This window comes from Trichechus manatus, unplaced genomic scaffold, assembly GCF_000243295.1.
Source record: "Trichechus manatus latirostris isolate Lorelei unplaced genomic scaffold, TriManLat1.0 scaffold00162, whole genome shotgun sequence".
NCBI classification, from domain to species: Eukaryota; Metazoa; Chordata; class Mammalia; order Sirenia; family Trichechidae; genus Trichechus; species Trichechus manatus.
Genome location: NW_004444098.1, coordinates 6,144,502 through 6,160,971, shown reverse-complemented (window position 1 = coordinate 6,160,971; position 16,470 = coordinate 6,144,502). Strand labels below are relative to the sequence as shown.

Here is a 16,470-nt window from a genome sequence, read left to right as displayed (position 1 = left end):
CACCAGTGCTTATTGTAGCATTATTCACAATAGCCAAAAAGTGGAAACAACCCAAGTGCCCATCAACGAATGGATAAACAAAATGTGGATATCCATACAATGGATTATTATTTAGCCCATAAAGAGAAATGAAATTTTAATAAATGCTACGACATAGATGAATCTCAAAAACATGCTAAGTGAAATAGGTCAGACACAAGGGTCACATATTGTATGATCCCACTTATACAACATATCTAAAAACTAAACTAAATCCATTGCCGTTGAGTCGGTTCCAACTCATATGACATAGCTAGAATAGGCCAATGCATAGAGACAGAAAGTTACCTGGGGCTATGGGGAGGAGGAAATGAGGAGTGAGTTTCTGGTTGGGGTGATGGAAACTTTTGGAAATAGATAATGGTGATGGTTGCCCAACATGATGACTGTAACCAATGCCACTGAATCATATGCTAAAAAATGGTTAAAACGGCAAATTTTATGTTATATATATTTTACCACACACACACACACACACACACAAAGGCCTCTGGCTGAAATTAGGGTGTTGGCATAGTAGTTAAGAGCTATGGCCACTAACCAGAAGATCGGCAGTTCAAATCCACTAGCCGCTCCTTGGAAACCGTACGGGGCAGTTCTGCTCTGCCCTATAGGGTTGCTATGAGTGGGAATCGACTCGATGGCAACGGGTTAACGGGTTGTCTGAGGGGAGGAGAAAGAGATACTCATGTGACCAGTTGGGAGGTACTGGGTGACTTTGGCCTTGTGGTGGGAGCCCCAACTCAGCTCCGTGACTCTGGATGGGGTCCTGATGGAGGGTCTGCTTACCCAGGTGAGTGACCACACCTGTAATGGTCAGTTGAAGTTCAAGGGTGGACCTCCCCTTCTAAGAGTCTTTATAAACTGGAGTTCTAAAGGCCTTGGAGGCAACCTGGTTTTAAACGGCTGAGGATTCCCCCTGGAATTTTGCTCGCTCTAGTGCTGTCCTGTCACAGTCTTCACAACTGATCGAGCTCTTCCCATGGGCAGACGTCCGTGCTGGGGCCCAAAACAGCAGGACGCACGTAGAAGTTGGTGCCCTCATCGGGTGAACAAGCAGAGAGGGGAGGCAGGCGGACTCAACTCACCACACACACGAGAGTGTGGAGGCTGAAAAGAGAGCCAAGGGAGTGGCACAGAAAGATCAGAACAGTTTCCCACAAAGACAATGAAAAGCAGAACCTCTGAATCTGTCAGAATTCTTAATTACTGACTTTTACGTTATCCCTCTTTTTGTGATTGATTTTTTTTCTCTAATCTCCAGAGTCACTTCCGTCTCTTTGGACCGTCTCTTAGTTGAGAAAAGGGCCTTTTCCAAAAGGCTTAGAAATTTAATTCATGGGCATTCAGAGAGGGAAAAGTATAGATGCATATATATGTGTGGCTTATGCATTTCGTCAGTCAGATCTGCCAAGAAGTGTTACCTACTGTCCCCTCCCTCTCATTCCAGACACATCCGCGTCTACTTGCCACCACTCGACTCGGGCACACCCAACACCTACTGCTCTAAGGCTCTAGAATTCCAGGCCCCGCTGGTATTTAATGAAGTTTTCAGAATCCCTGTGCATTCAAGCATGTTGACGTTGAAGTCCCTTCAATTATATGTGTGTTCCGTGAATCATCAGCTGCAGGAAGAGCTGCTGGTACGGCTCTCCCTCCCTTCTTTGTCTTTGGGTTGGTCTTGCTTGTCTTTCTAGCTTTCTTTCTGCCTTTGGATCTTTGTCCTTCTGTGTTTCTTTCTCTTTCATGGTTTCTTCCTTTTCATCCCCTTCTCCCTCCCTCTTTCTCCCTCCCTCCCTCCTTTCCTCTCTTTTTTCCTCCCTTTCTTCTTCCCTCTCTCCCTCCGGTTTTCCTCTCTTCCTTCCTTTTTCCTTTGGTGGGTTGCTTAGAAAAGAAAATGATGTTAAATGATCTCTCTGACTGGGAGGATAGAAACGGATGATAATACCATTATCTAGTCAAGTGTTTTATACTTTAAATATATTATCTCAATTCATACTGCAGCCCTCCCCCATGAGATAGCATCAGTTTTATTTGAAATGGATTCATTTTCAGTTGAAGGAACTAAGTAGGGTTGACAGATTTAGCAAATAGAAATATTGGGCACCCAGTTAAATTTGAATTTCAAATAAACAATAGATAATTTTTTAGTATAAGTATATCCCATGCAATATTTGGGACATACTTATACAAAAATTTAAAAAATTCATGCGTATTTGAAACTCAGAGTTAACTGGATGCCGTGTATTTTTTCTGGCAACCTAGAACTCGGACACCAAGGAATTCGGCAGGTTGTCCTCAGGCCCACACAGCCATTTGATGCCCAGGCCAGGATTCAGAAGCCAGCGTGCTTTCTTTCCAGAGCCCAAATGTTGTTCCTTGGTCATACCACCTCAGCAGCAGAATTAGGGAGTGCAGAGCAGAGTTCAGCTGATCCTCTTATTTCAGACACTCCAGAGAGAACCAGTGGCTCTCCAAGGGGTAGAGCCCTAACCCTGGCCCAGCACCCCAGGTTCCCTGTTGTCTGCCCCTGTTCCCTTTCCAGTACAGAACTCCTCCTGATTGAGCTAAACAAGAACAAGCAACCCAGAGCCACCCTCGTTAGCGTCTTCTTCAGTCGCTTTCATTTCACTGCCCCCCTCCCCTTTTAAAGGAATTCTGTATTTTAGCTCTTTCTCGGTTAAGATTGAAAGATGAACTTGTTATTTTAAAACACTTCACCGCTGAGAACTCACTCAGTGCCTGCTCTGGCTTCCTTTAACGTCCTTGCAGGGCATTGCGCAGATTAACTTGGCCGACTATGAAAGTTCCAGTGAGATGCAGCTACGCTGGTATTCCGTCCAGGTCTTCACCAGCTCCGAGCCGCAGAGGGCCAGGGAGAATGAGCGCGCAGATGAACGCCTCGCACAGAAGCCCGCACACTCTGTCTTCGGGAAGACGGTACCTTTCTCTGCTTTCAGGAGCCTTCACTACTGCTTCCCTGCCTTTGAGACAGACAGTTACTAGGGGAAGTGTTTTCTAAGAAGCACCTGTTTAGACTTAAAGTCTTAGGATGTAGTAGAGATGACAAAGTAGAGTTTCAAGGAAAATAATAAAAATGGGACATGCAGGCAGTCCTTAATTATTTGCGGATCCCAATTTCATGATAATGTGTTCTTTAATAATTATTTTATTTCTTTTGTTGTTGTTGAAAATATACATAGCAGAACATACACCAGTTTAACAATTTCTATATGACAATTCAGTGACGTTGATGACATTGTTCATCATGATAATATTTTTAGTGCCAACGTGTTCGTGATCACAAGTGGCTTATGGTTGGTTATTTTTAAATTGAGCCCTCAGAGCTCTAAGAAAAGGCAAGCTGATGTTGTGCTATTGACAGTGGGGGTGAGTTCTACCCCTGAAGGGCAGCTGAGGAACGCAGTGGGATGATTTTCTTGCTGTGTGACGGTGGCTGCCCTCGGCTCTGCCACAATAGGTTGCTGAAGTTGGTTCTCCCCTTGCCCACTTTCTCTGCAGGATGCGGTCACAGTGCTGCTGGCGAGAACCACAGCCCAGCTGCAGGCTGTGGAGAGGGAGCTGGCAGAGGAGAGGGTGAAGCTGGAGTGCACGGAGGAGGAGATCCTCCAGGCGGAGCGGCGGGAAGGCCAAGCGGAGGCCGCGCCCGACAGGTAGATGCGGGTGGTGTCTCCTCGCTGTCTGCACTTGTCCTCCTCCAGGCAAAGGAGTGTGGACATTGTTTCAGCAGAAAGCTTTCCAAAAATGTGCCTGCAGAAACACTCCTGAGGGCAATTTAGCTTGCTTCCTTAGGGACAAGGCAGCTTGCGTGTTGGTCAGACGTGGCTCCACCCCAGGAGCTGTGTCTTTGGGGGCAAGTTACGTCTCTTGTCCAGGCCTCTAGAGAATGGGCCGGATGATTCTGCAGTACCATTACCCTCTCAGGTAATGTAATACTGCTCTGGACGAGGATAATACCTCAAAATCTATGCCCAACCCTCCCTCTGCTTTTCACCTTTTCCTTCTATTCTGGAATCTGTCATAAAGACTGGGACTGTTGAGGATCTCCACCCTGCCAGGGATGAGTAAAATGAAGTCCCTTTATGGTTTTTCTGTAAACAGCTTTATTGGTATATAATTCACATACTGTACAATTCACCCATGTAAAGTAAACAATTCAGTGATTTTTAGTGTATTCAGAGTTGAACAACCATCTCCATGGTCACTTTTAGAACATTTTCATCACCCCAGAAAGAAACCCTGTATCCATTAGCAGTCACTCCCTGTTCTTCCCCCAGCCCTGGGCAACCACCAGTCTACTTTGTGTCTCTATGAATTTGCCTGTTCTGGCCATTTCATGTAAATGGAATCATGCACTGTCCCTTTAAGTTTTACCAGAAGCAGACCCATGTGAAATAGGTGAAGGATTCAGATGGACAAGCTCCTCTAGTGAACTGGTTTCTGTCTGATCATCTCCGTGGGCACTTTCATACTGTTTTACTTCCCCATTTTTCCACATAGAGTACCATATTTCCAAAGCTTCCTGCTTTTTCCTAGTATCTTTCCCTGAATTTATATTATGTAGGAATTTATCTTGGGGAGAAACAGGGCATGGTAGAGGTGGAGGGTACGAGGGTAGGGATGACCAGAAGCTGGAAGGGTTTGGGTGGGGCACGTCACCAGGATTCTGGCATCTTCAGTGGTTGCAATTGGGTGATAAAGACAGACAGACCCTGTTCATGAAAGACCTATAGAGTTGTCTTCCCTAAAAAACATGAAAACCCTTTGACTATGAGAAAAGCAGTGTCTTTGATCATTAGAAGCAAGGTAGTCTTGTTTTATGCATCTCTGCTGCTGCTGTCTGAAAGCAGCAGTGAAATGAAGTCCTTGGAATGAACATTTTGTGAGTTTTGTTTTTTTTTTTTTTGCCATGTCCCACCTTTAGGAGTTGGCAAGCTGACTCAGTTGATAGTGGGTGCAGCAACTGCACCCAGACCAGCCCGCTGTACCCAGAGCCCTGTTGCATTGGTGTCGAATCCATCCACAGACACACGTTTGCTGGCCAGGCAGATCCTTACAGCCCTGAGCAACTTCAGCCCCCACCTCTTAAGGTAAGTAGAAAACATCAAGGGCATTTACTTAGACTCCTGATGTTTTGTGATACAACACTTGGCAGTGCCCTGGAAGGAGAGTGGGGGTGTGTCTTCAAAGCCTCCATCGTGAAACATTAGAGAATTGGCAAATAAGATGAACTAAAAGGAAACGGAAGCTGATACACACATACACAGGAACAGAACCATGTGGCTTGCCTACAGACGTACCCAGTGGTGTGGCGTGGATAAGTTGTGGTATGAAATGGACAATGCTGTTGGATTAGGGGGTGGTAGTTAAGATGGTATTTTATTGAGCTTGGAGGATAAAAAGTAAGTGGCCTAGTATTTGTAAAGTGCTTACAGCTTGCATAGCAGATACTATAGAAATGATTATCAACTTTAAATTGAAAGGAAGACTAAAAAAGGTAAATTTTTACTACTTCGTATGCCATTTTATGATGACCCATTCCCGTCTTCAGGAACAAACAAGGCTCAAATGTTTCATGGGTCCCAAAAGTTGTAGACACATATGTTTCCTTTTTTCCCCTTTGTGACGTTAAGAACAGTGAAGTGTCATTTTCCCCTCTGTTCATCTCATCTTAGTTGTGGTCATCACTGTATCCTCAGTGAAGAACTCTTTATAGTGACAGATGTCTAAGGGACCCAGTGAGGTTGGAAGACACTGTAGCAGTGCTCTATTGAAACTTTGATTCCCAAACTGTTCAACTCCTCGAAACATTTTCCCATCATGCCCCCTGCCCTCACCTCGAAACACAAATGCTGAGGTCAATAAAAGCCGCACCCTTGGCAGCTTTCCAGGCTGCATTAAAGTATATCAGATCTTGAGTAATTGTTTGGGGCCAGGCTGCTGGTAATTGCCCTCGTTCTACTTTCTAAGAGCTTTAAAAGCATTTGGCCCAAATCAGAGTGAGTGGCCGTGGGACGCTAGTTCGATATGCCCTCCACCCCCAACTTTGAATGTCTAAAAATTTCAAACCTATGGAAAAGTTGCTAGAATAATACACTGAATACCCATATACCCTATACCTGTTGTTGTTGTTGGTAGGTGCTGTCGAGTCGATTCTGACTCACAGTGACCCTATAGCAACCTTATAAGACAGAGTAGGACTGCCCCGTAGGGTTTCCTAGGCTGTAATCTTTACAGGAGGAGATTGCCAGTTCTTTTCTCTCTCAGAGCAGCTGGTGGGTTTGAACCGCCAACCTTTCTGTTAGCAGCTGAATGCTTAACCATTGTGCCACCAGGGCTCCTTATGCTTCACCTAGAGTTCCCAATTGTTAATACTTTCCCACATCTACGTTCTCTGTTTCTGTGTGTAAGTACTAGGCCTTTACGATGCAACAATGAACAAAACAAATGGAAACCCCTGCCCTCAAGGGGGAGATAGGTAATAGCAATAGCCAGGATACATCAGTAAAATCTAATAATGTTTTAGATAGTCAAAGAAGCTAATAGAGAATAAGATTGTAGGTAAGCGGGGTTTACACTTATTAGAAAGAGTGGTCTTGAAAGGCCTCACCGAGAAGATGAATTTGGAGCGGAGACCTGAAGGAAGGAAGTGGGGGAGGCTGGTGCAGGTCTAGGGAAGAGCATTTGGGGATAGGGAACAGCCTGTGCCCAGATGCTGACATGGGAGGGGCCTGGTGTGGTGAGAGAACAGCGAAGAGGCCAGTGTGGCTGGAGGGGAATGAACGGAGGAGTCTCTGGAGCTGAGGACAGAGGGAATGAAGGGGCCAGATCACAGGGCTCACTAAGGACTCTGGCATTTTCTCTGAGAAGCTGGATCCGAGCCCAGGAGTGACATGATGTGACTTCAGTTTTAACAGAATCTTCCTGGTGGCTGTGTTGAGGACCTGGAATCAGGGAGACCAGTGAGAAGGCTATTGCAGTAGTCCAGGCAGGAGATGGCAGTGACATGGGTGAAGTGGTCAGAAGCTGCCCAGTTTGGAACACAGAGTCAACAGAATTTACTTTCAGACGAGCTATGGGGTGTGAGTGGAATCCAGGTTGACACTTAAGATTTTTGGAAGGAACAGATGAAAATGGAGGTACCTATGGAGGAGGAGGTATGGGTGGAATATCAGAAACGCCATTTTGGACGCATCAAATGTGAAATGCTTCTTAGACATCCAAGTGCAGATGGCAAGGAGACAGTTGTTTTGTGATGGTATTAGTTTCCTAGGGCTGCCACTACAAGTTACCACAAACTGGGTAGTTTGTAAGAGCAGAAATTTAGTTCTGGAGGCTGGGAGTGCGAAATTAGGATGTCGGCCATGTCGATTCCTTCTGAAGGCTCTAAAGGAGAATCTGTCCACGCCTCTCAGCTTCTGGCAACAGCCAGCAATCCTTGGTGTTCCTTGCCTTATAGACACATCACTGCAGTCTCTGCCTCTGTTGTCACATGGCTATCTTCCCTCTGTGGCTTTGTGTCTCTCCCTCTTTTTTATAAGGATACCACTCATATTGGATTAGGACCCACCCTACTCCGGTATGACCTCATGTTAATGGATAATGTCTTCAAAGGTCCTATGTCCAAACAAGGTCACATTCACAGGTACCGGGAATTAGGATTTCAACACATCTTTTTGGGCGGACACAATTCAATCCATAACAGCGACTAAGCTAATTTTATGGCTTGTATTATAGGAAAATTAATGATAATAAATGAATTAATCTCTAGGTTGATAAGGAAACCAACACAGAAGATCTCTTCCCAGAAGAAGTTGCAAGTCTTCCAAAAGAAAGGGCCAGCCGCAGGGCCCGTGGGTCTCCTTTTGTGCGGAGCAGCACAATCGTCCGTTCACAGACGTTCTCGCCTGGAGCACGAAGCCAGTATGTTTGCAGAGTAAGTTGGAATTTCTTTGCCACCTATCTGGAACTTTCTTACCCCCCCTTTTTCTGTTTTTGTTTTTGTACTAGCTATGCTGAAAGATGTGTGTATTATCACCAGTAATGCCAATCAATGACCACCACGTATGTGTGGATTTGTGATAGGCGGTATGGTGTCATCCCCTTTCCCCATATTCATGTGCATATCTAGCTCTGGTTGTCTGCAGGATTATAATACATTTCCCCCAGGTTTTCAGTGTTGTGTACGCTCCAGCTCGTGATCAGAAAGCAGGGTCAATCATTTCTACATCAAACTAAGGAGAAGCAAGTCAAAACAGGGCATATCTTGAATTGAGTTGAGATCAGGGAAGTCAGGTCACTCTGTGTAATTAGAAGTTCTGGAGTAGAGCCATAGCAGTGGGTAGCCAGAGTGGAGGGCAGCCTTAAAGACTCAAAACACTGAGGATATGGGCTTTGGATTCACCCACATGTCAATTTGCATTCCACAGGTGATGGTGGGAGATACTTGGTTGGTCCTCAACCTTGGCTGCCCCTTGCAGTCAAATAATGTTAAGGGTCTTCAAAAAATAGTGATGCCCGGGTCCTGTCCCGAGAGATTTGTAGTTGGTCGCAGGTGGGACCCAAGTATCAGAACGCTTAGAAGCTCTCAGATGATTCTAGTATGTTGGCAGGGTTGAGAACCCTGCGTTAGGTGGAGGAGAAGATCCAGCCCAGTGTAGTCACTGAAGACAGGACAACGTGTTGGAGGTTGGCAGACAGTAGTAGGGTGTTGATGACAGTATAGACTTGGGAAGAAAAGAGGTTTTTAAGGGTAGATGGTCATGACACAGTGGCCTGGAGGGGGCCATTTGGATGGAAGAAAACTTTGACCCTTCTTACTTGGCTGAATTCAGATTGTTAAAAGAAGGCACCTTCCCTTGAAGAGGGTTGCCAAGGATCTGGCTCCATTAGAGCCAAGCCAAAGTTCTGTCATATGAGAGTAAGACCCTCATATCCTTGAAGCAAACATTGGTAGCTGCGGTTCGAAAGTCTCCAGGACCATCCCGGGGTTCAATAATTCACCAGAAGGATTCACAGAACTCAGAAAAGCCATTATACTCATGATTCTGGTTCATTACAACAAAAGGATACAGATTAAAATTAGTAATAGGAAGAGGCATGTAGGGCAGGGTCCAGGAGACACCAAGCGCCAGCTTCCAGGTGTCCTCTCCCAGTGGAATCTGCGTACAGCTCTTGTTTCTCTCAGCAGTGATGTGTGACAACACACACACAGTATTGCCAACCAGGGAAGCTCCCCTGAACTTTGGTGCCCAGGATTTTTATTGGGGGTGAGTCATGCAGGCATGGCTGACTGCCCCAGGCCTGACCTTAGTCTCTAGCCCCTCCAGAGGTCCAGCTAATACATTACGTGGCCCAAGGATCTCCACTATAAATCCCATTGTTGACATAGACTATCTGGCATGGCCCAAGGTCCCCAGGTAAACGAAGACGCTCTTATCAAGCAAGACATTCCAAGGGCTTAGAGGTTACCTCCCAGGAGCTGGGCAAGGGCCAAACCTTTTTTTGGGCAAGGTTGATCCTTTACTGCACAGGAGTGAACCTCAGAGGGTTTGGTTGGCCAAAATTGCTACTCAGCCGTGTTTGGGAGACCTATTGCTGGTCTGCCCACAGAACTGAACTCTTCTAGATTGTGGCTGCCCTGGGATGTACTTGGTCCAGGAAACACAGGGTCACGTCCAGGTGCTCTACCCCATCAGACTTCGAAAGCCATCCTCTAAGGAAGAGAGAGCAGACAACTGCCAACTCACCAGGAGCAGACTCAAGTCTGCATATTGAGAAACACAGGGAGAAAATCCTTTACTTAGTCCAGAGAAAGCCTTCCCCCTTCTGTGGTGTACTACAGGCTCTAAATAAAAGTGTGCATTCACTGGCAATGCTTTTAGAGAGCTCGTTGTTTTTCTGTATGTTTATAATGATCGCGTGGTATTTAATTGGCCATGCCACTGCATTTCCTGAGTATTTGTGGTTCATTGACTCAGAAAGTAAGGAAATGAAGGCAAGGACTTCGGCTTTCACACAGATGCACATTGATCCTGAAGTCAGAAATCTGCCACCAAATGATATAATGTCTTGGCTCCTATCAAGAAAGCATTATTTATTTTTCTTTTTCAAATCAGACCTTTTCCTTTGACTGGCAGAGCAGGGGTAGTGATGTTGACTTGTCCTACTCATGGGAATGAGTCTCTTCTTTGGAAAGCCATCTTTATTCCGAATCTTGCCAAAGCCAGAAGCGCAGGAAATGAGAGTGATGAATAAGAAGGGAAAGCACTGAGGACAGAGCTGGCGTTCATGAGCATCCTCCATAATATCAGACCGCAGTTGGCATTTCTAGGACCGAAAAGTTGTTGATGAAGTTAGCCTGATGAACAGGGAGGAAGGCCAGGGTGGGGTTTTTGTCTGTTTTGTTTTAATTAGAACTCTTGTGTAAGTTATGTTTGAGATGAAACCCAAAGACTTGTTGAAAGCACCCAAAATCATAAATGCGTTTTAGTACCTTTGAAACGAAATGATCCAATTCAGGGAACATAAGAGAGAATGAATATTGAGTTTCTGAACATCATTCTTTTTCGGTGCAGCTTTATCGTAGTGACAGCGACAGTTCAACGCTGCCACGGAAATCACCGTTTGTCCGAAACACTTTGGAAAGACGAACCCTCCGCTATAAGCAGGTGTGTATCACATAAACTAATAAAGGGTCTGCATTTTCCCTGGGAGTGATTTTTACAAACCATAAAAGGTAACATTTAAGGTAATATTAAAGGTAGTATTTTTATTTTCTTGTTTACTTCACAAATATAATCTTTGAAAGCATATATAATGTCGTAATGTTATCAAATATTTCTTAATTTCTGAAGATAATATTATGGTCTAAGATAATTCGTGATCTTTACATTTTTAAATACAGTTATGCATCGCATAGCGTCTGTTTGGGTAATGTCCGACTGTGTGTATGTCCGTGGTCCCATAGGGTTATGTGGGGAAATCGCACTAGCTCTCGGGCCTCCCACACTGAGCCTTGAGCACAGGCCAACAAACAATCGCTTAGCAACGAGAGGTGGGCAATTTGCATGTATCACATTTGTTATTCCAACTGCGATCGTTTGTCGGCCTGTGCACCTGTGACTCAGAATGGGGAGCCAGCTGACTTTGAGAGCTGGCATGAGCGCTGAGATCAAAAATGCTGTAAACACCCTGCTGATTTCTCCATATAACCTTATGGGACCATGGACATACATGCAGTTGAACGTTGCCCAAACAGACGTTATGTGGCACATGACTGTATGGTGTTCACACAACGTCCAAATCACATAATGCCCTATTTCACAGAACGTATCATGAGCATTACACGATGCATGACTGTATAATAAATAGACAACCATTTCTATATAATAGAAAATCTTTTTTTGACAGTAGAGTATATATATATATTGTATTTTTATGCAAATAATGCACACATTCTCCATTTATTTGCCAACCATGCCCTTCACCCGTGAGGTAATGTTTTATATGGGCTGTGCCAATGTTTTTTTTTTTTAACAGCAACATGTAAAAAAAAATTGGCATAGCATGCTTGTACTTCAAAAATACCTTGTTGGGGGGGAGGGGGGCGGGCCGCAGTTGGCAAACAAAAGTAGAACACTTGCATTATGTGTGTAAAAGATTAGAAATGTTGAGTATTTCAGTATATGGCGTTCTTCTCATAGGCCTATCCTGTGGTTTTCCTTTCCTTTAATCTTTCATTTCCCCCACATCATGCCAGTTTACAGAGTTTTGCCACTTTTAGTTTGTAAGCTAGTGGTTCCCTGTCTTTCCAGGCAAAGATCATTTTGAATGGGAAAAACAAAATCCCAAATTTCCATATGGTAATTGTACTTAGAGAAGCTGTTGACTGAGCATTGTAAGAAAATATATAGTTCAGCTACAAAAGTATTTCTCAGCAGAGACACTATTGACATTTTGGACTGGATAATTCTTTGCTGGGGGCTGGGGACTATTTAGCAGCATCCCTGGCCCCCACCCACTAGATGCTAGTAACACTCCCCACACCCCACCCCCAAGTTGTGAGAACCCAAAATGTCTCCAGGCATTTTTTTTTTAAGTTTTATTCTGAAATAATTATAGATTCACAGAAAGTTGCGAAATAGTACAGAGAGGACCCAGGTACCCTTTACCCAGTTCCCCCCAGTGGTATCATCTTACATAACTCTGGTACAATAGCAAAACTAGGAAATTGATGTTAGTACAACCCACAGAGCTTATTCAGAGTTCATCAGTTTTACACCCACTCATTTATGGGCGTGTATGGTTCTATACTATTTTATCACGTGTGTAGATTTATGTAACTATTGCTGCAGTCAAGATACAGAACTATCCCATTGTCTCAACCTGTGTGCTACCTCATCGTCACACTCTGGAGTTCATGTTTTTGGATGCCTTTCTTTTCTTTTTTTCTTGTGGTAAATATATATGTATCTCCAGGCATTTTTGCCAGTGTCCCTTGGTGGGCAAAATCACCCCTGGTTGAGAACCCCTGAGGTGCTATGAATCCAGCAGTGCTTTTAAATGAATTTGTATTTATTCAACTGCAACATGTATATGCATTTTAATTGTGTGTATGTCTGCAAAATAGTATTATGTGGCTGTGGAAAGCTTATACTTATTCAGTCCACGGAAAATGCTGCTGCCATCCCCAGGGCTGTGTTTCCCATGCGTGGGAACCACTGCTCTAAACCCCACATATGAACGTCTGTTCTCATCTTAGGACTCTTTTGAACGCAGAATGTTTGCTTCCCTGAGGCTTATATTGGAAGGAAAGTTTTTGGCAGCTTGCTTGTGTGTGTGTGTGTGTGTGTGATTTTTTAAACAAAAAAAAACCGCTCATACAGTTTGTAATATACTTTTCCTCCGGTACAGTAGATCATTAAGATCTTTCCATGTCAGTATATATTTTTTAACTTTTCTACAGTGACCACATTTTATGCTGGTCTTGCAATTTAATCAATTTCCTGTAGTTACATGTTTAGGTAGGGTTTTTTTTTCCTGTCATAAACCGTAACTGGACAGCTTTTTGCACGTCTACAGTAGTGTTTTCAGATGCAACTCTAAAATGAAATTCCTGAACCAAGGAAAATGCACATTTTCAGCTTTTAATATGTATTGTCAACTAGTACTTCAGAAGGATTGAACCCATTTTAAATCCTCCCAGCCCCATATAAGAGGGCCTGTTTCTTCACACTTATGTAAGCACATAGGTCATCGTTAAAGAAAACAATTTGCAGTTACTAACCTTGATGTTGAACTAGAGATTTAAATTAATCTTGACAAAATCTGTATTTTGTAACATTGGACCATGCTTAAAGAAATGCCTCCACCATAACTGTGCTTCACCTGTCTTCTCTGACTTGTGGAAGAACCTTCTAGAAGGCCAGAGTTTGCCAGCTGTCTTGCATTGCAGCGAGCGTGCTGCATGCCTGTCGTGGGCTGTGTGTGCTCACAGCTGCTGTCTCCTGCAGTCCTGTAGGTCTTCCCTGGCCGAACTCATGGCCCGCACCTCCCTCGACCTGGAGCTGGATCTCCAGGCATCAAGAACGAGGCAGAGGCAGCTGAACGAGGAGATCTGCACCCTTAGAGAACTGAGGCAGCGATTAGAAGATGCCCAGCTCCGAGGCCAGACCGACCTACCCCACTGGGTGCTTCGGGATGAGCGATTCCGGAACCTGCTGAAGGAAGCAGAGAGGCAGGTGAGAGAGGTTGGGCCTGCTTCCGCTTTCCATTGGTGTCCCAGGTGCTGACTGACCGGTGGCAGTTAAGACCCTTGCTGTAGTTGAACTTAGGTTCTGAGGTAAGCATCTGAGTTATCTTAAGGAGCCCAGTTTTCCCCCTCCATGGGCCAGGAGGGTGGGAAGGAAGGGCCTGATATTTGAGATGGCACCAAGTAGATCTTGAGGCTTTGGCACTTCTGTGAGGGGGGCTGGAGGGAAGGACCCCAGGGGAAAGGGATCAAGAGCCTCAGGTCCTCCTGCAGGCATCTTCGCCCCCCGCCCCTCACCCCTCGTGGCGGGAATGTTCTGGGTCCCATGTAGCCAAGTCTGACTCCTTCTGTGAAGGAGTAGATCAGGAAGTGCCTTCTCTGCTCCATGTCACAGGGTGGTTAGTTCCTTCCTGGTCTCCAAAAATGGGAGTGGATACATTCATTCTTCCTCAAAAATAAAAATGAAAAATTACCTTATTAATCAAATGTTGCTGTTCCAGACAAGACAGACCAAACTTGAACACCATCAAGAGCAGGCAGCTGAGAAGATGCTGAAGAAAGCCTCCAAAGAAATCTACCAGCTGCGAGGGCAAAACCACAAACAGCCTATCCAAGTGCAGACCTTTAGGTACAGAAACAGGGAAACTGTGCTGGGCCTCACTTTTACTGAGTTCTTTTGACTATAATACTTTGTTATCAGAAAAAGTAACCTAAGTATGTAAAAAAAAAAAAAAAACAACCACACGTACCCAAGAAGCTGAGAACAGAAAAAGGAATCAGCTGTAACCTGTGTCCCCCAACTCTGAGCATTTTGATGTTTTCTCATCTTTTTTCCTATGTACTATTCTTTTCTACTGTACAGTAATATTTTATCAAGTAGTTATTGCTTCTTTCCAAATGTTTGCTGCTGTAAGTAACACAGCGATTTACATATATATGTATCACATTTGCTTTTTTAGTAACTTTTGATTGAAGCGTGATATCCATACAGAAAAGTGTGCATTTCACGTGTATATAGTTCACAAACTGAACATTGCAAAGATTGAAACATTATCAGCACCCCTACGCATAAGACTAATCTGTTTTTGTTTTTTATATAAAGGAAATTGCAGAGTTAAACATATACTCGAGTGTGCCTGCCTTTTTTTAATTAAGGTGAAATTCATTTAGAGTGAACAATTCAGTGGCATTTAGGACGTTCACAGCGTTGTGCAACCAGTCACCTTGATTTAGCTCCCAAACATTTTCATTACCCCAAAAGGAAACCCCATGCCCACTGGCAGTCGATCCCCTTTCCCCCAGTCCCCAGCCCCCAGCAGCCACCAATCTACATTCTATCTCTGTGGATTTGCCTATTCTGGACATTTCATATAAATGAATCATACAGTACGTGGTCTTGTATGAATGGCTTCTTCCACACTGTAGCATGAATCAGCACTTGATTTCTTTTTTTTTTTATGGCCGGATAATTCGTGCCTGACTTGAAGCTTTACTTTTTGTATACCCTTAATTTTCACGTCCCCATCATAAAATACTATAACTGTCTTCCTTCGATTATGATTTAGAACTCATTCATTTGTACATTTTTCATGTATTCGTTCATTTATTAAACACATTTACTGAGCACCTACAATGTACCAGCACTGGAGAGAAACCACACCCTGCCCTCATGGGGGCATCGTAACTTACATTCAAATTGTGAGAATTGTATCCACGCCATATGCATTGTGGGGGTTCAAATTCGATTTGTTCTCTGAATAAGAAAAACCGTGATAGATATGAGATCCTCACGCCAGCTCTCAGTGTCTTTCGATCACCTTCTAACCTGTCATTCTTTCTGATTGCAGGGAGAAGATAGCGTTTTTTACCAGATCAAGGTTTAACGTACTTCCTCTGCCAGCCGACGATGTTTGATGTAGCGCCTTGTCCACATGAAGTATTTATCTGCCTGTTTTATTTCCATGAAGTTCTTATACTAGCTAAATTTATCTTTAAAATGTTTGTGCAAAGCTATTAATATACACATTTTGTAAAAAGAAAAAAACGAAAAAAAAAACCACAGATATGTATACATATATATTTTATAATAGCGACGGCAACAGGGCTTGGTTTTTCCTTGTTGTGAAATTGACATCTCTGAAGACACGTTATTTTATAAAAGATCAACTATCATGTTAAGAGTGTACAGTTTTTACGCTGTTTTATTTGACTTAAAGGCTGGAAGACAGAAACGAAGTGAGTGCAGGCAAATTCACTGTATTGTAATTTATTTATAGTACTTTTTTTCCTTGAAGGAAAATACTGACTTTAAGATATATTTTAAGACTGAAATTTTGTTCTTCAGTATGTGTCATGCAGTAGAATGGAGCTTGGGGGCCGGTTTGGTTTCTGACACCTGAAAATGCCAGCACGATGTGCTGGATTCGTCCCTCGGGTCATTTTTGCCCGTGTGCATTCATCATGTATATTGTACGCTTTCACGCTCTGTATGTTATGTTCCAATACCAGCAGCCGTGTTGTAATCGTGATGCAAATGCCGTGTATGCATTGCAGAGCTCAGCCTCCTATTGTGCTGGGCGCTAACAACTTCTCCTCTCTGTGTTGCCTTATGCATCTTCCCAAGCTTCCCATGAGTCTGGAGCAGGCGCCAGAGTCTC

At 44.0% G+C, this 16,470-nt stretch overlaps 1 protein-coding gene across 1 annotated transcript in view; it reads left to right on the top strand.

Moving 5' to 3' along the window:
* Window positions 1-15,849, top strand: part of WWC3 (WWC family member 3) — a 128,624-nt gene extending 112,775 nt beyond the window's left edge. The window contains exons 15-23 of the mRNA XM_023740717.1: window positions 1,490-1,682; window positions 2,812-2,979; window positions 3,562-3,713; window positions 4,985-5,150; window positions 7,832-7,996; window positions 10,638-10,730; window positions 13,575-13,802; window positions 14,314-14,441; window positions 15,661-15,849. Of these exons, the coding sequence (XP_023596485.1) occupies window positions 1,490-1,682; window positions 2,812-2,979; window positions 3,562-3,713; window positions 4,985-5,150; window positions 7,832-7,996; window positions 10,638-10,730; window positions 13,575-13,802; window positions 14,314-14,441; window positions 15,661-15,727 (1,360 nt within the window). The 3' untranslated portion in view covers window positions 15,728-15,849. The remainder of the gene's footprint in view (window positions 1-1,489; window positions 1,683-2,811; window positions 2,980-3,561; window positions 3,714-4,984; window positions 5,151-7,831; window positions 7,997-10,637; window positions 10,731-13,574; window positions 13,803-14,313; window positions 14,442-15,660) is intronic.
* Window positions 15,850-16,470: the final 621 nt, after the last annotated feature.